At 41.2% G+C, this 24,138-nt stretch overlaps 1 protein-coding gene across 2 annotated transcripts; it reads left to right on the top strand.

The window, feature by feature from the left end:
- The first annotated feature begins 19,328 nt into the window (after positions 1-19,328).
- LOC148885960 (homeobox protein Hox-B8a) lies at positions 19,329-23,933 on the top strand. Of its 2 annotated transcripts, none has more exons than XM_089019368.1 (2): positions 19,329-20,746; positions 23,228-23,933. In XM_089019368.1, exons 1-2 carry the CDS (start codon positions 20,314-20,316, stop codon positions 23,629-23,631), a joined length of 837 nt encoding a protein of 278 aa, XP_088875494.1. In that variant the 5' UTR covers positions 19,329-20,313; the 3' UTR covers positions 23,632-23,933. The 2 variants fall into 2 exon arrangements, with proteins under 2 accessions (XP_088875494.1, XP_088875495.1); XM_089019369.1 differs by having other exon boundaries at positions 19,332-20,746; positions 23,231-23,933.
- Positions 23,934-24,138: the final 205 nt, after the last annotated feature.

Raw genomic sequence — 24,138 nt, 5'->3', positions numbered from 1 at the left:
CAGTCCCTCGTTTCATTTGGTGTCTGCGGGAAGAAATGAGCTAGGAGGGGGAGTGGAAAGACGTAACTTCATATGACCGCAAATAAGAAGGAAAGAGAGGATCAACCCGCATGTGTTTAAAATATGGGTCTCATCGGCTGCACGCTGAAGTTGAAAAGAGAGGGGCGTCTGTTTGGCTGCAACACCAAAAGACCGTCATAAAGCCATAAACGTCGCAACCCCCACACGCAGTTGATCAGCGCATTCATTCGAGGCGTCGTCACCCTTCCGTTGGGATCCCGCGGGAGGGAGCGAGGGAGGCAGAGAGGGAGGGAGATTCTCCCTGTTTTGGCTTCTGAATTCGGAAGACCTCAACACTCGCACGATACATTCTTTCCTTGCGGCATACATTCCGCAACTTCTGAAAGCGTAAAAATAATGTACGACAAATTATTTTTTCCATGTTATTCTTATTTCTTGCTTATATCTGAAATTCGTATGAATTTGTAAAACGGTGGGGCAAAAAGTCACAATAATCGAAACACAACCCCCTATATATATATATATATATATATATATATATATATATATATATATATATATATATATATATATATATATATATATATATATATATATATATATATATATATATATATATATGCAGCCCCATAATTCAAAATGGGTTGCATTTCTCTCCTTCAAATTTCTTCGTCTTTGCTCCTGTCCGGATTTGTTTTGAATATCTAACGGCAAAGCACGGGGTGTGCATTACGCTGCAAGAGAGTTTCCCTCTTTTGAGAGTAATAAATGTACTCATTCATATATTGCTGTGGGATTTTTTTGGAATGGAGTGGGCCGTGGCGTGGCGTGGGAGGGGGGGTACAATCTTAAGTTTTACCTCATGCTTCTTTATTTGAGAAGCACTTGAGGATCTATTATTGGGTCTTATCAGTCCTGTAAATAATTCAGTCAAGTGCACGTAAAATAAATAAAACGAATATACATTATGCGACTGTGTATATGGATTTGAATCTCCATTTTTTTTTCTTCTGTGCTCGCCACTACACAGCCCCCATACCTCCCCCATGTCCTCAAAACACCCCTTGTTGGATTAATAGAAGACTAAATTGAATGTAACCACGAGAGTTATTCCCCCACCCCCATCCCCATTTCGTCTGTATGATTTACAACAGGCTGGCGAGTCCAACGTCTCAAAGTCAACAGGGGTAGTCTCACCAAAATAATGGGTGTTTTTGCGCCACGACTATATTCCACAAAAAAGTGTTCCAAAAAAACACAATTAATCCAGTCTTCTCAATCTTCGTGAACAGTTCAACAGTTCAGAACATGAAAAGGTTCATAATAGTCTTCGTAATATTCCTAATTCTTCTCTTTGCTATGTTGCATTCTTCTCAACTCACACACATACAAACACACACACACAAACACACACACACACACACACACACACACACACACACACACACACACACACACACACACACACACACACACACACACACACACACACACACACACACACACACACACGCATACACATTTTTGCTACATGGTGGGGACATGGTCTGCAAAAGTTTTGACCCGTGGGAACATGAAAAAAACATATTTATGAAACTCATATGAAACTTATATGAAAATCATAAAAAAAAGTTTTTAGGACCCAATTGTTTTTAGCCTGTTATCACTCAGAAATCAAATGGCATAATTCTTGATTTACTTTTTCCAGGTTTTTTGCAACTCCGTGGGGACTTAACGAATCATGTCAAACCAAAACTACCAGCGGGTGGAGCTTATTTTTTTCAAGAGACAATATTTAGAATCTGTAAGGTCAGCAATTGTGTTTTGCAGGAGCATGATTATATATTTTTTGACAATTCTAAATTTTGAACACATAAATTGTGAAATATTTTGTTCACATGCGCAACTGGGTCCAAGCCCCCTCCCATTTTCTGACACAATATCCGACAGAATAATCAAGCACCAGATGTAGGTCTGCCAGGTTCTGTCACAACCAAAAGTTTGACTGCATCCAGTATTGGACTTTTCAATGTGCTATTCTTTATTATTTATCTGTAAATTACATCCCATTGGTTCTGCCAGCAAATTTTTGTTTCATAAATGTGCTGAGTTCCAACACTTGGTGTGCTCTTTGTGCAGTTTTTAGATTTGTATGTTTCAAATATCTCTTGTCTTTTAATTACATATTGACTAACAACCTGTGCAGATCGGACATAAATGACAATGTTTAAATTTTTTCAATTTTCAATCTAAGTGGTTCGAACAAACATACTTTTTCTTGCAAATTTATTGGATTGGATTGGATTTGCCTTGATTAGTCTGCCAGTGGAGAAATTGACATTTCACAGCAGCAAAGTTATGAAAGAAATTAAAGTAAAAAAGCAAAATACAGAAGCTGCTGGAAAGGCAGCCACTCTCGCAGCACCGTCTTGAAGTCAAAAGAACAAAAAAACTAAATAACAAATACATGACAACACATAGAGACATTCATTCTTAAGCACTTTCAGTACCTTCTTTGTTACATAAAGTATATATATATATATATATATATATATATATATATATATATATATATATATATATATATATATATATATATATATATATATATATATATATATATATATATATATATATATATATATATATATATATATATATATATATATATGCCTTCTCTGCTGGCCTAACATAATCAGACATCATTATCATAATTATAATAAAAGTATTTTTTCTAAATATATATATAATTATTCTACATACTGTTTTCTTGATGTTATACTATATCCATTTGGTTATGCTCCTTTCAGTGTTGTAGTTTTAGGTCAGAGTTTTTAATCCAATCAGAATTGAGCTAGCTTGTGTCGCCAGGCTGTATGAAATCTGACCGACCCCTTCAGAATCAACAGTGAGGGCGTCTGTGCGCTGTACATGAACGGGCACATGTAGTTGATATATAGTTGCTATAGCCAATCAGATTACGAGTTGGCACAGCTAGAGGGCCTCGCGTTGAACATGACATGTACGCGTCCTGTGATTGGATACTCACTTTACCTCAGCCCTCAGCGGAGGCAGCGCTATGCAAATCAACCAAGCTACAACAGATCAGACCCGGAAACTTTAGCAGAAAAAACCAAGTATATCTACTCACTTTTTTAAACCCACAATGGCTGAAGGAGAGGACAACTCGCTGTCGCATGTAGGCCTATTCTCAAAAACAAATGAAAAAGATTTGTTTACTTTTATTTTCAACAAATAGTTCGTTTTGTGAAGGTCTTGTTGTTTTTCTTATATTAAACTGACATTTTGTAATTTAGCATAAAATCTTGTTAAAGATTGCATATTCTTGGTGGACTTCATAAAACTTGTGGACAAATGATTTTAAATTTCCTTTTATTTTTAAGTGTTTGCAGTATCACGTATAGTGACAAGTTCTAATTGCTGAAGCAGATTTATTGATGTGTAATTGCTCCGGAAAATAGCCTGTGACGATTAAGGTGATGCCACGCCCAGTACTGCGTGCGTTTGCTTTTGTAAATGATATCTCCAGCCATTGTGCCATAAATTATGGTATTACGAGGGATATTTGTTCGTCGGACCGCCACTGATATATATATATATATATATATATATATATATATATATATATATATATATATATATATATATATATATATATATATATATATATATATATATATATATATATATATATATATATATATATATATATTCTTCTTTTCCTTTTTTCCTTTCAGCTTTTTCCCTCAGGGGTCGCCACAGCGAATCAATTAATGTCCTCCATCTATCCCGGTTTTGTGCATCCTGTTCGCTCACACCAGCTACCTTCATGTCCTCTTTGACCACATCCACAAACCTCCTCTTCTGTCTTCCTCTCGGTCTCCTGCCTGGCAATTCAAGGCTCAGCATTCTTCTCCCGATATAGTCACTGTCTCTCCTCTGGACCTGTCCAAACCATCTCAGTCTGGCCTCTCTGACTTTCTCTCCAAAGCCTCTAATATGAGTTGTCCCTCTAATGCAGGGGTCGGGAACCTATGGCTCGCGAGCCATATATGGCTCTTTTGATGATTGCATATGGCTCGCCGATAAAGCTAAATACATATTCTCGTTTTTTCCGCCGTTCACTTCCCGTTGGGCTGCAGTTGGCGGAAAGCAAAATTTTGATTGGATGACACTGACCTAAGCTTGCCGAAAGCGCCATTTTGATTGGATGATACCGGCCGTCATGTTGAAACAGGTAAACGGCCCTTTAATCAGAATCAGAATCAGAATCATCTTTATTGCCAAGTATGTAGGACACACAAGGAATTTGTTTCCGGTAGAACACGCTGCACTAGTATCGTTGTCAAAAAAACTGCTAAGTGAGCTAAATGAGCCCAACGAGTGCACTTCAGCTTGAATGCACCGGAGCATTCGCCTTTGAGGAGAGAAAATGTTCTGATTCTAATTTGCAATGAAACAATACCATCGATGAAACAGTCGAATGTCAGTGACATTTTAACAAGCCCCATGTTAACGTCACCATCGACATACTTCTGTGAGAAGTAGATTGCAGATAGCAAGTGTGGAAGCTTATGAGCCGTGTGCAGGCTAGCTAGCAGTAACTTCGCCTCTGGACCGGCAAGTTGAATTTAATTCAGATCGTTTGCCTGGATTTTTACCAATCACGAGGAACGGAAAACCATTCATGTTAACGGTGAGTACTATGACAAAGTTATTTTGTGTGTGTGTGTGTGCGCCCGCATGCGTGCGTGTTGCTCTCACTGAAAAACATTTCTAAATATTTTACTTTTATGGCTCTCTTAGTCAAAAAGGTTCCCGACCCCTGCTCTAATGTACTCATTCCTGATCCTATCCAACCTGTTCACTCCCAAAGAAAACCTCAACATCTTCAGCTCTGCTACCTCCAGCTCTGCTTACTGTCTTTTCGTCAGTGGCACTGACTCCAGTCCAAACATCATGGCTCGTCTCACCACTGTTTTATACACTTTTCCTTTCATCCTAGCTGAAACCCTTCTATCGCACATCACACCTGACATTTTTCTCCAGCCGCTCCAGCCTGCCTGGACACGCGTCTTCACCTCTTTTCCACACTCTCCATTGCTCTGGACAGTTGACCCCAAGTACTTAAAATCCTCCACCTTCTTTATCTCTTCTCCCTGTAGCATCATTCTTGCACTTGGAACTGAAGTCGCAAGTTTTTTTAAAACAGTGTCGATAAAGTTAAGTTTAACTTCATTTCATTTGTGGCACACTATAGTCCAGCGAACGTTGCATTCAGTCAAATGCAGTCCTTATACCTTGGTTGACATTTGTGATTGAGTCTTCTCAGATCCCTCCATCTCATATCTCATCCAACGACTTTGATCCTGCAAAAACAAAAATTACATTTTGAGATGTTAATCATGGTGTTTCTTTTTATTTATTGATTGTCATTTGTGGCACTTTTGGAAATAATGTTGCATGTTTTTTTTTGCTATAACCGCCAATATTGGTTAATGGCTTGATCTGCTCTATTCAATGCAAAGAACTAAATGATCACTGTCCTTATTTCTCACAAGAATTCCAATAAATAGTCTTGAAACATTTTCAAATTCTGAGATTACAATTGCTGCCACTTTTATTCCTGTCTCTGGCTGTTTGGATTGGATTGGATTGGATTTGGATTTTATTAGTCTCACAGTGGAGAAATTTACATTTCACAGCAGCAAAGTGATGAAAGGAATGAAAGTAGAAAAACAAAATACATGAGCTGCTGGAAAGGCAGCCACTCTCGCGGCGCCGTCTTGAAGTCAAAATAACTAAATAACAAATAATATGACAGCATAGAGACAATATGACAAAACAAAGACACAGAGAGACATTCATTCTCCAGGACTTGCTGTACCCTCTTTGTGATGACATGAAGCAGTTCTAGATGAAAGAGGAGAGGATCAAAGTGTCTTTCCACCAGTGGATCAGGGACATCATGGTGGAATGTGCACGTCGACTGCAAGCTAAATGTTGAAAGCAAACACGAAGCTGTAGCATCCATTGACGAAAAGACATTGTCTCACATCTCCTGTCCAACATAAATCTGCTTCAATTCCAAGCCGCAACAGTTCCACATACGCATCGGCGCTCTGCGCTGACGCTCCTTTCTTCTTATCGCGGGCTCCTCAAGCCATGCATCCATCCAACCGCAGACTGTCCAACAGCACCGACCTTTCCGCTGAACAAAGCGGGTCTGTGACGATGCTGCCCATGACAGGCGCAAAAAAGCACAATGGCCCCTTTGGTGTCCAGCGATGGCAGTCGAATGGCACCGACATTCCTCCCATTCAAAAACAGTACTGGCATATTCATGCTGCCGAAAAGGCACAACCGCTCAGCACAGTCTCCTCCTTGATGAATGTCGTGGTCAAAAATGCTGAAAAACAATCCGTATCCGTTCCACACGACGCACAACAACACAAAGTGACAAAAGAAAACACAAAACAAGACAAAAACAACCAAAAAAAAGCAAGGCTCATGAGAGCACTTGCTGAGGCTGCCTACTCGGGCGCCATCTTGGACTTCTATCAATCTGTATATTTTGAACACATGCAAGGATGCATCTGGGAAATTAAAAACCGGGTTGTGTCTGAAAAAGGGGCCCAAGTCTAAAATGGATGGGGCCAGATTTAACAAGATTGCTCAAGTATACAAAACTGATTGGAATAAACCAAAATGGAGCATGATATTTCTAAATTGCAAATAAAAAAACATAATTTGTCTAAAATCTATATTTCTAATATACAAACAATTTTAATTCAAGTCAAATAATTTATTCATACACAAAATAAACAATCTGTGTGTCTTGTTCACGAATGAGGGTGTACGGGAGCGAGAGGTCGACAGGCGGATCGATGCGGTGTCTGCTGCGATGCGGTAGACAGATCGGCACGCAATCCATGAACTCAAGGAGAAGCAGACACATGAGTCTTGTTATATATATATATATATATATATAACAAGACTCATGTGTATATATATATATATATATATATATATATATATATATATATATATATATATATATATATATATATATATATATATATATATATATATATATATATATATATATATATATATATATATATATATATATATATATATATATATATATATATATATATATAAACTAAAACAGCTATACAGTAAAGTCTCGTATCGATATTCTGGGCAGTCGGAAAAAATATCGATATAACCGGACTATCGCTATATCCGTTCCTGCGCTGAACTGCATTAAAAGTGGGCAATAAATGGGGGATCTTTGATATGGCATGTAATTTTCTCCTTGAGTTCATGGATTGCGTATCTCGCATGGTATTGTACTGTAGTGAAGTGAAAAATAAACTTATGCAATAAATATAAATTTCATTTATTATTTTCATAAGGCACTTGCATTCGTGACTCTGAGTAGCACTTGACATTGTTCCATACACACGAGAGAACGCAAGCATGTACATATGAAAAACAGTGATCATTGCAAGATATCTGAATACAACACAATGAAATACATGTATGGAAAACAAAAACTGCAACGTTTACATTACTTATTGTTATTCTTTGTAGGTGACCGGCAAACTCTTCACGCCACTGAAGCACCTTGGTTTGTTTGCTTTCCCGACAACAATGAGTTTTAACTTATCGGTACCCCTCATGTTTGCGCACGGCACGAAACCTGGTCACGTGACCAATGGTGTTAGCCGAACATCAAACAATACGCCGTTTACAGATTTCGCTAATGGTGGTATTGTCACGGTTTGCAAGGTGGTGATGGCGGGTTCGGATCCCAAAAAGCAGGCAGGAGGGAGCAGGAGGTTGTTTGACAAATTGTATTAAAATAAAATCAGCAGGAACAAAATGTAAAACATCAAAATGATCTGAATGGAAAAAATACAAAGTAGCAAAAGAAGACCAAAAGTAAAAGCCCGCCAAGGTTAAACAAACACGTACACGATGCAAGCTGCAACCAAGCAGCAAACAAACAATGAATCGGCACCGGATGGTCGTGCCGGGTGTTCTTTTAAATGTCAATGATTAAACGACCAACACCTGCGAGGCTGCAGGCAGGGCTGACGTCGCTACCCGCTGGTCGCCAATCTGATCGGGACGACCAGCACCTGTGAGGTGTAGGCGGGGGCGACAGCGCCCCCCGTTGGTCATCAACCAGATCATGACAGTACCCCCCCTTCAAGGGGCTGCTTCCAGAAGTCCCAACAGTCTCCCAAAAAGGTCCACTCGCCAGGGAACGGTCGGTGGAGAGGGCAACCGCTGCCTCTCCAGCACACGACGGGCGGCGGCCTGATGGGAACGGGACTCGGCCTGGGGTGGACGAAGACGCGGCACGGATCGTCGTGGGCGTGAGTGCGATCCCTCTCGCACGTTCACGCGACGGCGCATGGCTCTGCGTGGACGTCGAACTGCCAGGCGCAGAATGGCACCCCGTACGGCCGTATGGGACCAGGTCTCGGCCGGACGCCGACGTGGGCGTGAACTGCCCGGCTCCGGAGGAACGAGACCAGTCCAGAGCCGCTCCGGGATCCAGCGGTGAGTGGGGTCTCGGACTGACATTGACGCGGACGTTGCACGGCTCGTCGTGGATGAGACTCAATTCGTCATGCACGACGACAGCGTGGCTGGACGTGGGCGTGCAATGCCAGTCACCCAGGGTCACCCTGTACGGCCACCTAGAAGGAGGTCTCGGCCGGACGTTTACGTGGACGTTGCGGCTCGTCGTGTGACGCAATTCAAACGCGACGAGGCTTGCGCTAACGTGGACGTAGCATTGCCAGGCACAGGGTGGAATTGAGACGGGTCCGATGTACCTGCGGGATCCGATGGTGGGCCGATTCACTCTTTCACGTTTTGCGAGGTGGTGATGGCGGGTTCGGATCCCAAAAAGCAGGCAGGAGGGAGCAGGAGGTTGTTTGACAAATTGTATTAAAATAAAGTCAGCAGGAACAAAATGTAAAACATCAAAATGATCTGAATGGAAAAAATACAAAGTAGCAAAAGAAGACCAAAAGTAAAAGCCCGCCAAGGTTAAACAAACACGTACACTATGCATGCTGCAACCAAGCAGCAAACAAACAATGAATCGGCACCGGATGATCGTGCCAGGTGTCCTTTTAAGTGTTATAGATTATAACGACCAGCACCTGCGAGGCTGCCGACAGGGCTGACGTCGCTACCCGCTGGTCGCCAATCTGAGCGGGACGACCAGCACCTGCGCAGGTGCAGGCGGGGCTAACAGCGCCCCCCCCCCGTTGGTCGTCAACCAGATCATGACAGGTATTGAAATCCTGAAGCAGATATTGATTCAGCTTTAAGCTGCTTTTGTATCGATATAAGCACACCAAATTGGCTGGCGGGTGATGAAAAGGGCATCGTAGTAACCGGATTATCGTAATAACCAGTATCGTACTAACCGGAACTAATTATATCGTAAAAGACTAGAAATTTGTTTGTAGCAGACGAGATTGAAGTGTTTGTGTTAAAAGGTAAAAATGGGAAGCAGAAGACAGTAAGATGTAAGCGTTGCAGTTTCCGTTGTGTTATGTACATATCCACTGTACTGTATATGAATGCAATCGTTTTTTTGCAACAATGTTTCTTGTTTTGTCTGCTGAAGCATGATGATTTTGAAAATTACTGTACATTCCATACTGTGTATTAAAGGACAACCGATGTCACTTTTTATTCAAATGCAAAACACCAATAAAAATGACTTCACGCCAAGACATCTTGCATTGCTTGTGAATCCAAACAATGGCTTCAGATTCGGATAATATGTTTTGTTGTTACACATCCAGTTATGAATATTATTCAAATACACTGTAGTTCTGGAGAGGAAAGCAAAGTCTCGTTATATCGATATTCTCGGGAGTTGGAAAAAATGTCCATATAACCGGACTATCGATATATCCGATCCTGCGCCGAACTTCATTAACAAAAGCCGCCAAAAGAGGGCAGCCAAGTACCATATAAGAAACGGAGCTGGCCATGAGCTCCCATTTTGTGCCTCTTTTTTTTGGGTGAGAGATGTTCCCCCAATGTTGCCTCAAAATGGCACATATAATTCTTTAATGATTGCAAACATGTATGCTTTCATCTTCAGAACTACAGTGTATTTGAATCATATTCATAACTGGATGTGTAACCAGAAAGCATATTAATGTTAAGCAGATTCCTTACTTACAGACAGTGTATTGTCGGTGTTCAAATACCTGACATGTTTCGGGGGCATCCTAGATAAACTGTCTGCATCAACATTTTCCTTACCGGGACGATATTTAACAGTAAGTAGTCGCCGAAACATGTCAGGTATTTGAACACCGACAATACACTGTCTGTAAGTAAGGAATCTGCTTAACATTAGTTATCAAGTAGACAGGATGAATTTAGTACAACAGAAAGCATATTATCCGAATCTGAAGCCATTGTTTGGATTCACAAGCAATGCAAGACGTCTTGGCGTGAAGTCATTTTTATTGGTGTTTTGCATTTGAATAAAAAGTGACATCGGTTGTCCTTTAATACACAGTATGTATGTATGTTAATAATTTTCAAAATCATCACGCTTCAGCAGACAAAACAAGAAACATTGTTGCAAAAAACGATTGCATTCATATACAGTACAGTGGGCATGTACATAACACAACAGGGAAACTGCAACGCTTACATCTTACTGTATTATGTATACAATTTAAAAAAGTCATCAATCTTCTTCTGCTTCCCATTTTTACCTTTTAACACAAACACTTCAATCTCGTCTGCAACACACGAGCTGGCGTCTGAAAATGAAAATGGCTCTGCTACACGGATGCTGGTCACGTAACAAACTCACGTGACCTAGTCGACCAATGGCGCGACCGATGGCGTGTCACGTAACCAAGTCACGTGACCAAGTCGACCAATGGCGTGACCGATGTATCGATATAAACAGCAAAATGTCCGGTGGGGGATGAAAAGGAGCACCGTAATAACCTGATTATCGTAATAACCGGTTATCGTACTAAACTGTACTAATTATAAATAAAAAGACTAGAAATGTGTAAGGGAAATGAAAATAGTATCGTAATAAGCGGTACTATCGATATAACCGATATCGATATAACGAGACTTTACTGTATATATATATATATATATATATATATATATATATATATATATATATATATATATATATATATATATATATATATATATATATATATATATATATATATATATATATATATATATATATATATATTATCCCAAAAATTAATTTCCCATAGGAAACCATTAATATGAGAATAATCCGTTCCCACTTTCTAATGTTCTAAGCCTTAAAACTGGACAAAATATACCGTATTTTATGTATAGTAAATGTACTATAGTATTATGATTAAATAAATAAACTGTACTTTACAATAAAGTCATTTTATTTACCTTTGTGATGGTCGTTAATGGCTTGATGGAATGGAGTGTCTGGTTTCCTCAGCATTAAACACTTGATGAGGAACATTGGTTTCTTTCACCGTCTTGAGGAATGATCCCTTGTAGGTGCTTTCTCTGTGATAATGTTACCTTGTTCCTCATGAATTGTGTTCTGTTTAGCTGGGTTGATAGCTTATTTGTGGAGCCTGATTGATGGGATATTTAACCGTCTACACTCTGCTTTTGAACTATCACAGTTGAAATGGGTCCAAATTTCACCGTTTCTATCCATTTTGTCACCATTTTACTTGTTGTTTTTCACTTGTTTCAAGCTCTGTCCTCTCCCTTTCGTGTGTGTGTGTGTGTGTGTGTGTGTGTTTTCTCACGCTCTCTCTGTCTGCCTGTCTCTTTAATGTTTAACCCCCCCCACCGCACGCTGCTGGGTACTTGACCAATCACGTGGCTTTAACCGAAGATGCCATTTTGTTTTTTGGAGAACGGCCTCACTCTCTCTTTGTCTGTAACCCCATCCCCCACTGCTATGTTCGTGACCAATCACGTGGCTTTAACCGACGACTGGGGGCGGGAAATAGAAGAGAAACAAAAAGTCCACTGCCATTTTCTTGTTTGGAGAAAGGGCTCGTTCACGAACGTTACATCACTCATTGTGGCAGCTCCGTGTGTATCCCGAAAAATAGTTCGTATGCCAAGGTAAAGGTTTCATAAATGTCACGTTCGTAAACCGAATGGTTCGTAAGCCAAGGGGTTCGTAAACCGAGGTCCCACTGTATATATATAAATGTGTGTGTGTGTGTGTGTGTGTGTGTGTGTGTGTGTGTGTGTGTGTGTGTGTGTGTGTGTGTGTGTGTGTGCGTGTGTGTGTGTGTGTGTGTGTGTGTGTGTGTGTGCGTGTGTGTGCGTGCGTGCGTGTGTGTGTGTGTGTGTGTGTGTGTGTGTGTGTGTGTGCGTGTGTGTGTGTGTGTGCGTGTGCGTGTGCATGCGTGTGCATACATACAACAATGTTGCTGAACAACACAGACTCTGTGTAACCCCACAATGTTAGGCTTGCCCAATGAAGCTGCAGCCTTTGAGCGGATTTGCTCTGGTCCCAACAAAGCTATCCCATAAACCATCTGTGCACAGGACAGCAGATGATTGTGATACTTCACTGAGGTCTATAGCAGGGTCGGGGTTTCATTAAATCCAGACAGCCTTTACTCCGCAGCTGCAGGCCTCCCTCCAGCCTGAGAATGATGACTGCAAGCTGCTTTGCCCCACACTTTGTGTGTGTGTGTGTGTGTGTGTGTGTGTGTGTGTGTGTGTGTGTGTGTGTGTGTGTGTGTGTGTGTGTGTGTGTGTGTGTGTGTGTGTGTGTGTGTGTCTGAGAGTGAGGGGTGGTTTGCTTTGACACATGGCACAGTAAATCTAAGAATGCAGCCTCGCACAACAATACACATTCATTTTGAATTAATAGGTAAGTTGATGTTATAAAAGCAAAGTGAGAAGCATAAGAGATGCTTTGTGGGTATCTGAAGGGAGGCAAGGTCCCGGTTATATCATTTGAAGCCAGTGTAATTGGTCAAGCAATTGATAGCATGCACACAATTATTAAAATATCGGGTTGATAATGAAGAGCAAGCCCTTGAAACAACTCAACTGAGTGAATAGTTCTATGGTGATTTTTTTGGGGGGAGGGGTTGTTGTTGAATACAAGAGGAATAAATGTGGGTGACTGAAGTCATCTTATCAACGCAATCACTCAAACTGTCTTAATATGTAACCAGCACACTCAGCATGTTCCAGAAATGAGCAGCTAAAGCCATAATGTCTACCATGTTTAATTATCATTTGCATGCTTCATCATCACTCGGAAAATCCAAATGGTTTTCATATTACAATCCAAGTTCCACCAGCGGTAAAAATGATATTTTAACCAAGGACAACATCATGGCCAATATGTCTTCAGTTTATTCCCCCTTTCAAATCAATCCCTCGCTGTGTGCCTTCAAATAACCAGTGCGTGTGTGTGTGTGTGTGTGTGTGTGTGTGTGTGTGTGTGTGTGTGTGTGTGTGTGTGTGTGTGTGTGTGTGTGTGTGTGTGTGTGTGTGTGTGTGTGTGTGTGTGTGTGTGTGTGTGTATGTGTAGCTGCTCACCGAACCCATCCAAGCTTCAACATCAATAATTCAAAAAGCACGTAGAGTATCCCTCTTCTTTGGGCCTTTATAAAAGAGAATTATTCCCCGTATGAAACAATTGGCTGTAAGATCCCATCCGCCGTTCCGAACTCGGTAAAGCACATCCTGCTGACTGCTCTGTACGTGAAGTGGTTGTAACACCGTCAAATAGAAACATTGAGCAAGTGTTGGAGCTCCCCCACACAGCGAGGGGTTAACAAATACGTATTCATGTGGAATATTACAATTACGATGAGTGGGCAGCGTCATATTTGTGTTTTGATTCTTGTTTTGTTGTGACAATGACAATACAGTAAAGTCTCGTTATATCGATATTGGTTATATCGATAGTACTGCTTATTACGATCCTATTTTCATTTACCGGCAAATTTCTAGTCTTTTATGATATAATTAGTTCCGGTTAGTACGATACCCGGTTATTACAATAATCCGGTTACTACGATGCCCTTTTCATCTCCCGCCAGCCAATTTGGTCTGCTTATATCAATACAAAAGCAGCTTAAAGCTGAATCGATATTTGCTTAAAGATTTCAATACAGTTACCACCATTAGCGAAATCTGTATCTGTAAGACTGTTGGTCACGTGACCAGCTTTCGTATGTCTTGCACTGTAATCCTCGAGCACTGTGTAGCAGAGCTCACATCTTTCATTACTACTGCAATAGCATCTGAAACATACTGTAGTCTTCTTATATAGTTATTCAACACCAATTTCAACCATGGGGAAACGTAAGAATTGTGATATCGGAACGAAGTACAAGGCAATAGTCGCTGTGGAGGAGAATTCAACAAGAAGCAAATCCTCCATTGCGAAAGAGTTCGACGTGCCGCAGAATACTTTATCAACGTATGTAATGTAAACGTTCCAGTTTTTGTTTTCCATACATGTATTTAATTGTGTTGTATTTAGATATCTTTTTATCGCTTGCAATAATCACTGTTTTTCATATGTACATGCTGGCGTTCGTGGTTTCTCTCGTGTGTATAGCACAACGTGAGAATTTTGCATTGGTTGAATTTTAGAAAGGAAATAGTAATTAAAAAATGTGTAAAGAAATTTTTATTTGATGCATGTTTATTTTTCACTACAGTACAAAAGCATGCTACATATGCAAGAAAATTACATGCCATATCAAAGATCCCCCATTTATTGCCCACTTTTAATGCAGTTCGGCATAGGATCGGATATATCGATAGTCCGGTTATATTGATATTTTTACAGACTCCCGAGAATATCTATATAACGAGACTTTACTGTAATAGTATTTCACACAAGACATCTTGAAGATATTTGTTTTATGTATATGTGCTTTTGCTACTAATAATAATACTGAAACCAATGTTATCAAAGGCAATGTGTTTTGAGAAATAGTTGATTCTGTGGTTTACTAGGTCATACAGATTAAAGTAATTAAAATGGTAAAATGTCAAACAATTACTGATTCCCAACCGGTGAGATTGGTCACTTGACTGATGCGTGACTGCTTCAATGGTGTGCCACGTTCACTTATCAAATTGTACTTAATTGGTGTTAAGGAAATTATTTATTAAAGACAAATAATGCATCTAAGTCCCTCTTTCTATGCCATCAACCTATAGTGACTGAAAGAACAAATGAATGATCTTCTATTTAATGGCAAAATGTACGGTATTGACATGGATTCTCAGACTGGTTTGAAATATATGCAACAGCGCAATTATTGTTAGAAATCACCAAATTTCAATGAAAAAGAATTATGAGTGTAATTTTCTGACAACAATGGCCATACATTATGATGTCTAATGAATGCATGAATTTAGTTCTTTGCACGGGATGTTTCGTTCAGCCATTCGTTGAACGCATATTTGAGTGTCCAGACTCTATTTTGAATACCATTCATTAAAAGTTGGAAAAAAGATGTTTGATTAAAAAAATGAACCATAGTTGAGTGGCCAATCTTGTAGGTATGAATGGTCCCTATGAATATATGGCAACCAGTGCAGGGTTTTGTCCGTCTTTCAACCAAACTGAAGTATTTTATTCTTAATAAGTAGGTCAGAAAATAACAATAATCTTTGAAAACAAAAAATCTTGAGGAGCCACAAATGCAATAAATCACACACCCAATGCGACCCAGTGTTGAAAATAGTGGCATAGCTCGACGTTGTGCTTTTTTGGTCAAATGGATCATTCACACTCATCTGATGCGTATCGAACCACGTTACCGAAAGAAGCTAACCTATCGAGAAAACAGCGTCTTAATGTATTAATAATAGTTTATTAGTATTGTGTTGGCATTTGGAAAACATTTATCTCGATTGACTGATAAAGCTTTGCCATGGTTCGGCCTCCCTCTTGCCGTCGTTGTTTTGCACACGTCCTATTTTTCAAACACGGAAACTGCGAGAGGAAAAGGAAGTGCATCACGCACCAGGGGTCTAAAATGGAGGAAAAGCAACGTCGGGTATGAAGGTGATGAGGGATGCAGCACTGGATGGTTGTAAGAAGCCGCCGCCGACTGTCGTATAAAAACAGTAAGACGGCAAAAAAGAGCAAGGGAGCAGAGAGAAAGGGAATTCAATGCGGTGTGCCGCAATAAAATGATATGACGGCAATAAAAGTTTATAGCGTATAAATTTCTGAAGGTTAAGAACTAAACGGCTGTAAAGCAAACACGCCGAGAGAAAGGGGAAGGCGGCAGTATGGAGACAGACACACACTGAAAGTATTAGAAGGAACGCCAAACCCCCCCATCTTGATCAATTTTTCGATGATGAGATTGATGGCAGGAGACAACAAATTCCCGGATCATGGCACGTAACTTGCATATTATACCTTCTATAAAACATCAGGTATTTTTTTACACGATCTATCAGGTTGAAAACAATATTGTCCAATTATTTTTTGTGCTTAACTTTGGGTTGCAGATTGTGCATGTGTGTGTGTGTGGGGGGGGGGTCTCCTTCCTCCTCTCGCCGTCTTTTCAATGGGGAGTTTTATGGTTCTGCAGCCGTTTGCCTCTACCGGGATATCTTTGCAGGCCGCTTGTGTCTACGTGTTGCTGTGTTGTGTCTCTTGTCCGAACTCCCTTTGTCTTCCTCAGTTGCATCTTTACAGCGCGGGTCATAAACCCCCCTCTGCCCCCCCTCACAGAAGAAAAGCGCCCAAGACAGGAGGGCCCGAAACACTGGGGTTTCTCCTTCCGGTCCAGAAGTTCAGAACGTGGTCTGGACTGGAGGCTGAAACATTGGCAGGGCAGAACAAATTGTGGGGTCGCACACCGGAAATGAATGTGCCACCTCAGAGATCACGGCGGCTTTCTGAAGTGTTGGTAGTTTTGTTATTTGATATGGCGCTCTTGTGTTCTCTGATTTCACTGTGCTCGTCTGATAACAACTCAGATTTCCAAAGGCTGGAAACTCAGAAAATGTGCTGCAGGCTGTTCAGATAATGGCAAAAATTCCTTTTTACAGTCTGTTAGTAGCCTATAATTTAACTGGCTTGCACAAACACAAACACACACATACACGTGCGCACACAAGAACACACACACACTGTCGATTATCAACATGCATAGAGTTAATGGAATAAATTCAATATGGTTCTGATTGGCATTTTTTAAAAAGTAATCAGATTGTCATCTCATTTGTGTTATTACTATCACGAAATATGGGCCAAAATTATTTTTTCAACAATTATTTGAAGAATCTAGTAATGTTAATAATTGATAAAAGTGGAATCGCCATTATCATTACTAACCCACTTTTATTTGATAAAAAGATCATAAAATGGTATCTGAATACATTTAACCTTAAAATATTGGCAGTACTTATGTTTATGTAACACTTGTGAACTAAAAAAAACTACAACTTAAAGTTAAATTGTCTAAAATAAATGTCAAATTTTACGCTTTCAACCTTTTAATATAGACAGGCACGTTTGTATCAGGATCAATTTTTCTTCTTCTTTTGATTATTCTTTTTACATTTCACAAAAAAAGAACTTAAAAAAAGAATGATCGAGATTAGTCTGCTTTTTGTCCAAATTCTAATGGGATAGGCTTTATTATTATTATTATTATTATTATTATTATTATTATTATTAGTTTCTGGAGACTATGCTAAGCAAGGTCGTAAAATAAATTACTACTACTGCTAGTACTACCACTACGACCACTACTATTACTTATAACAACAAGAATAAGAATAAGAAGAAGGAGGAGGAGGAGAACAAGAAAAATAATGCCAAACATTAGAATTTGTTGTGCATTCACTTCACTGAACGTGTTTAATGGAATTGATTACATCACAATTCAATCGTGTGTGTGTGTGTGACAGAAACGTCACTTTTCTTTTAAATCCCCAATGACAACTGTTAAAATGAAGCAGGCAATTCTATTTTAGAGTTGTGCTTGTGATGCGTGGAAGTGAACTCTGAAACAAATCATGACACGGATAGGCTCTAATTTTAAATGGCCACTTGGTGGCGCTCTTGCTCCATTATTCGGAAAAGACCCAAATGGCGACCATTTTTTACACAGGCTACGGTGAACCTTCAAACTCACCGTACAGCCATGTTACGTTTATAATGTGGATTTTTTATGTGGTCTTTTCATTCTTTGTTTGATTCTTTGCTTATTTCTTTCTTTCACGCGTGTATTTAAAAAAAGATCAATGACTGACTGAATGGGATTCGACAGAAAATTATATTAAAGTGTCAAATCGTTTCCGTGGTGGATTTAAGGTTTGTGGTGTAAAGTGTATTTAATCATATCAGACGAAACAAACGAATAAACATATTTCACGTTTTCTCCCAACGTGAGCGTTTTCAGGTGACAGCGGAAACCTCTCGAGGTGGAAAAATCGTTATTTGTTTTACAGGCAAGCAAAAAGAGCAATCTTGAAAAACAACTGCACTGAAGGTAACAGTGATGTTAAATGTGATGCTGTGAACCCCGGCCAGTTCAAGTAATTGGTCTGACAATACTGATGTACTCCTTGAGAAATCGAGTGTCGATGTGATTTACGCAGCTATTTCAAATAGGCCCTTGCAACATTTGGCATTAGGTTTGTCTAATATTCCCTATGTAGATACAACTTTGACTTGGAAAACACACACACCAATTAATGAAAACATTTTACGGTCATACGAATGCCGTGGAGGTCCACGTTCAGCTGTTAAAAAAATATAAGGGGCTTTACGATACATCTATTTTCTACATTAACCATTTTGTTTTCATCAATGCACTTTTGTCATCAAGTCAGAAGATCGACAAGCAAGCCATCCTCCAACATAAAGCCACTCGACAACGTAACCCCTCGTTAGGACTCATCCCTTCGTCCAACGTTCACACCTCGACAGGAGGGACGACATCTGCATGACGACACGACAATTAAAACCCGCGGTATTCTTGCTCGGTTAAGGGCATTTATGGCCTCTGCTTTCGCAAAGGGCGCGCATAACCCCCCTTTGTGCTTCTCTGCTGCGAGGACGTAAACAAACACTATACCGCGTCAGGTTTATGGGACTTTATAGTTGCTTAAACTGTTTACAGCCGTTTCTTGAGCTTATTAACCACACAGCCCCCCCCCTTTCGCGTGTATATGAAGATCATATTTATAAAATGATCAGAACGCACCTTCCAGACTCTGATGCTCGTTTATTTCCAAAGCCAAAGCCGCTCTTGCATTGACACATGGGAGATGAAAAAGGGTGCTTGGCAATTAATGGGGACGTGGTGTTCTTAATGATGCAATGCATAGAAGACAACCTCATATCTCCCTTCAATTATAATTTTCAGGTTGTGGATGTGCTGTGTGTACGATTGGTTAAAACTTTTATTAACGCACACACGCGCGCGTACACACACACACACACACACACACACACACACACACACACACACACACACACACACACACACACGCACATACACACATTTCTTCGCGTCATTCTCTCCTCTTCGATCTCTCCATTCTCCTGCTCTCTTTGCATTAGACACTCGCCAGCCGACGCCAGCGAAAGTGCGGCAAGTGTGCGTACGCTCGTGCGTGTTTGTTCGCGCACGGAGAAGCCAATGGGACGAAGAGTTGATAATAGATGCAAATTATCCCGAAACGCACATACTACGGAGGAGAACAGGGAGAGGGGGATGGAGAGAGAGTGAGCGAGAGCTGTGTGTGTGAGAGGGGGAGAGAGAATATGAAACAAGTCATTTGCAGAAGAGTAAATCACAGAAAAGCCGTTTGAGAGCAAGACAGGGCTCCAGCTTTCAACGCAAACGCCGGAATTGTGATGCGCGCCAGCCTTTCCTCCTCCGCTTCCCATTCTCTGGTTTCTTCATCGTTGGCGGTTTCATGGAATCGGTGTGAAAGTTGTTGTTTTTGTGGCGGCGGCATCGTCTGGTCCCGCTCCGGCTGCTTGTCGTCACCGATATCAACTCGTCAGTTGTGGCCGTGAGGGGGAACACCACAACAGACTCTCGTTCGCTCTCTCCCTTCCTTCCCTTTCGTCTCTCTTCGTGCGGTGGTGCTCCCGCTCTCTCGCCCGAAAACACCACCGAAGCAGACAAACACAACAGAGCGACGGCGCTCACTTATACTCCAACTCTCCAGACGGGGGAAGAAAAAAACAATCAGCAAAAGATGAGTTCATATTTCGTCAACTCACTCTTCTCCAAATATAAAAGCGGCGACTCGTTACGCCCAAATTATTATGAGTGTGGCTTCGCGCAGGACCTCGCCGGAAGCCGGCCCACTGTGGTGTACGGTCCGGGCTCCGGTGCCACCTTCCAGCACGCTCCTCAGATCCAGGACTTCTATCACCATAGCGCCTCAACACTGCCCAGCAATCCGTACCAGCAGAGTCCTTGTGCGGTGACGTGCCACGGCGAGTCCGGCAACTTCTATGGATATGATGCCCTGCAAAGGCAGACGCTCTTCGGGACGCAAGACGCAGATTTGGTCCAATACAGCGATTGTAAACTGGGAGGAGCGCCCGGACTTGGCGGCGACGACGCGGAGGGAACCGACCAAAGCCCTTCGCCGACCCAACTCTTTCCTTGGATGAGGCCGCAAGGTGAGAACTTTTTCTCTCTGTTTGCGAAGCGTCCTCACAGAAGACAAATGGGAGCTCTCTACTCTCGTGGCGAGTGCATAATATTTGAGTGCTTGTGGGAAGCAGAGAACAAAAGTTGGAAATGGACTATTTAATAAAGGTAATGGGGGAAGGGGGGGGGCTTCCGTGATCAAAGCGGAAGACAAAGACATGTTTATGGTTTTATTGCCGGCACCAAAACTTGTGAATGACTTCGAGGTTTTAAATTGTACTAATCATACTATGGTGGATGGGGGCGAAAACTGAGAAGGGAAGCAGACTGTGGAAAGAATGGTTGTGTGAAGGGGATGGGGCGTGATGGGGGACAAGGGGGGGGGGGGGGTGAACAGACCAGGAAAGGAAGAAGTGAACCTCATCAGAAAGCCCGGTCTGCACCAGATGGGAAATAGTTGTTGGTGGTACAACAGTATTATCAGCTCTCAAAGACTTTCGCAGCTCTGACCTGCATGGGTTAAACTTTTACTGCATTTTCTCTTTTACGACTTTCTTGTGGTCTTTTGAATTATTTAGCTACACGGGGGCCATGCCGCCTACATGGGACAGATGAGGGGGCGAGGGGGTGCAGGGCGACAGGAAGACAAAATAGAATTGAGGTTTCTTTTTATGTTAGTTTTAGCATGGATACAGTGTGTGCATTGTGTGTGTTGGAGAGCGAGAGAGAGAGAGAGAAAGAGAATTGGCGCCGAATATCTTTTTTTTAATTTCAAATCGAAACAATGGCTTCACACTACTTTCATTGTGCACAGTGTGTTTCTTCCAAAACGTTGTTTTGATTGATTTCGTTGGTTTAAGTGAATATTGCAAATGATCGCGTCATCATTTTACAGCGAGCTTCCTGAGCACCGTCAAGCAAAAAAATACAACAACAGACAAATAAAAACTAAACACGGCATCTCTCCCATGTTGCCCTGCAGCAATGGTGAATCAATGGTGGTAAAATTGCATGGTACAAGTTCACTTTCCGCGTACCCGTTTCACAGGGCTGCATGTGTCAACCGCAGTGCCTTCTGGCCACGTATCAGTCTTTGTGTAGCTTGCCGTAGACCTTGGTCGTGTGTTTAGTGCTTACTATTTTTTCTTAAAATCTCTGCGTGATTCACGGCTATTCATATGAAGCTATATCAAAGACGAAATCCACCCGAGGGAGCCGAGTTGACAATATTCGTCCGGTGTTTAATCGCTTTGGAAAAATGAAATCTGCGTTCAGTGATGAGAATCAAAACAGGGAAAACGCGCCTCGTGTTCGTAGCTCGTTGCAATGCAGCTTTATTGCAAGCTAAAGTGACGGAGGAAAATGTAACCCTTTCGCGAGCACGTGCGCGCGCGCGCGAAAGTAATCCAATAGCAGGATATCTGCGCGGTCATTTTGGTGTTCAGTAGTTCAATAAATGTGTCAGCACTAAACGCAAAATTGTTCTTGTGCTGTCGTTTTGGGAAATCCCCTTTCCAACCCCTTGAGAACGCTCCTTCATTTTTTAAACCACACGTTGTATACTTGACTTTCTTCTGAATACCATATCGTTCAAATTGAGAAGGAGGATGTTTCTCTTTAATGTCTGAGGGGCCTGGGCCCCGGGATACAACGACGACTGACAATTCGGTTCAAAGAAAATAATTTGTCTTGATTTGAACTGAAAAGTCGTTGTGACGAAAGTTTTATGCAGCGGTCACGATTTACCCGTTCTAATGTGTGATCGTTAAGAAGAGTGGCATATTTTGTCCGTGTGCCGCTTCCATCCCCTTTTATGGTAGGCTATCAAAACGTAGGACAAACAGTTTTATGGAAATATAATCACTCACATAAATGCCCCATGTGTGTAATCTGTTGGGAGGCAAACGCCAAGCAGTTGGTGTAAAATGTGTTAATATTATTTTTTTACTCCTTCTTTTCGCGTGAGAAATAATGTTTAATGTCATTAAAAATATAAATTCTTTTTGTTTGTTTATTAGTTTTTTCTGCAATCCCGTTGAATAAATGCACATGGGTTTAATATTAAAATGTAACAATTACGGGAGTGGTTAATTAAAACTGCATAAAGTATTTGGAGGGAAAGCGAATCGGACTTTCTGTGTGAATTGTGGTATAGGTGGATGAGTAATTGGAAACAACTTAGAAGTAATTGGCTTTATTAATCATTTATTAACTTGATATTGGACTTGCGGTGAATTGAATTGTCGGAAACAAATCTGCAAAACCGTTCCGCTGGTGCAAAGCGTGTAAACCAAATTCCCTCACGCTTCATTTAAAGTTTTTCCATTTATTGGATCGTTTATTAGTGTTGCAGAATCATATTAACGCCGAGGAAATACCTTCCTCTATAGCTTTGCTGTATACGAACTGCTCTCAAATGAAAACAACTTTTTTTCTAGATATTTTTTGTATTATTTGCTTGGAACATCAAGTCTCTAATAATATGTCTCCATCTGGCCCCCCCTTCCCAGTAGCTGCCGGAAGGAGGCGAGGCCGGCAGACGTACAGCCGGTACCAGACTCTGGAACTGGAGAAGGAGTTCCTGTTCAACCCGTACCTGACCCGAAAACGCCGCATCGAGGTGTCACACGCGCTGGCGTTGACGGAGCGGCAGGTGAAAATCTGGTTCCAGAACCGCCGAATGAAATGGAAAAAGGAGAACAACAAGGACAAGTTCCCCAGTAGCAAAAGCGAACAGGAGGCGGTGGAGAGAGAAAGGAGGGAGAAGGAGCTACGGGATGGCGGGGCGGTCGCTGCCGGAGGTGGAGGAGGCGGCGGCGGCGGTGATGGTGGTTCGGTGCCGGTAGCGGGAACAGCTGGATCACAGCCCGCTTTAAGCGATGATTGTTGTGAGAAAACTCATAAGCAAATGTAGGGAGAAAAAGAGTATGATTTGGCACGATGACGCGAGTTGGGGGGATGGTCTGAATTGCGGATTTGGCTGTCTATCCACGTTCCAATCGACGGGACCGAACTTGAATTTCCAAAACGGCGACTGGCTATCTGATACGACTGGAAGATGCCACGGTGCCCAGGGTGCCCAGTTCTGCTGACTGTAAAGAAGGGAAAAAAAGAAAGAAAAGAAAAGGGAACAAATATGTGCAAAAGTAATTAATAAGGGCCGGATTAATCAATCCAACATAGTCTACTTTAGTGACGAAGAAATAAAAAAAACAATGATAGCGCCCTTTTTTTTGTTAAACACTCGTCGTGGAAACATTTCTATATTGTTCGAAGTTTGTCATTAACAATTTTATCTTTGGCAGCTGTATAGTTTTTAAGTTAAGATGATGATGATGATGATGGTGCACTTTTTACTGTACTTCTCACTCCTATGTTGTTGTTGTTATGGCAATTGTTATTAATGATGAAGTTGATGGCG

Source organism: Hippocampus bargibanti, linkage group LG17 (assembly GCF_051943395.1).
Source record: "Hippocampus bargibanti isolate YZ-2025 linkage group LG17, ASM5194339v1, whole genome shotgun sequence".
In the NCBI taxonomy this organism is placed as follows: Eukaryota; Metazoa; Chordata; class Actinopteri; order Syngnathiformes; family Syngnathidae; genus Hippocampus; species Hippocampus bargibanti.
This window is presented reverse-complemented; position numbering and strand designations above follow the sequence as displayed.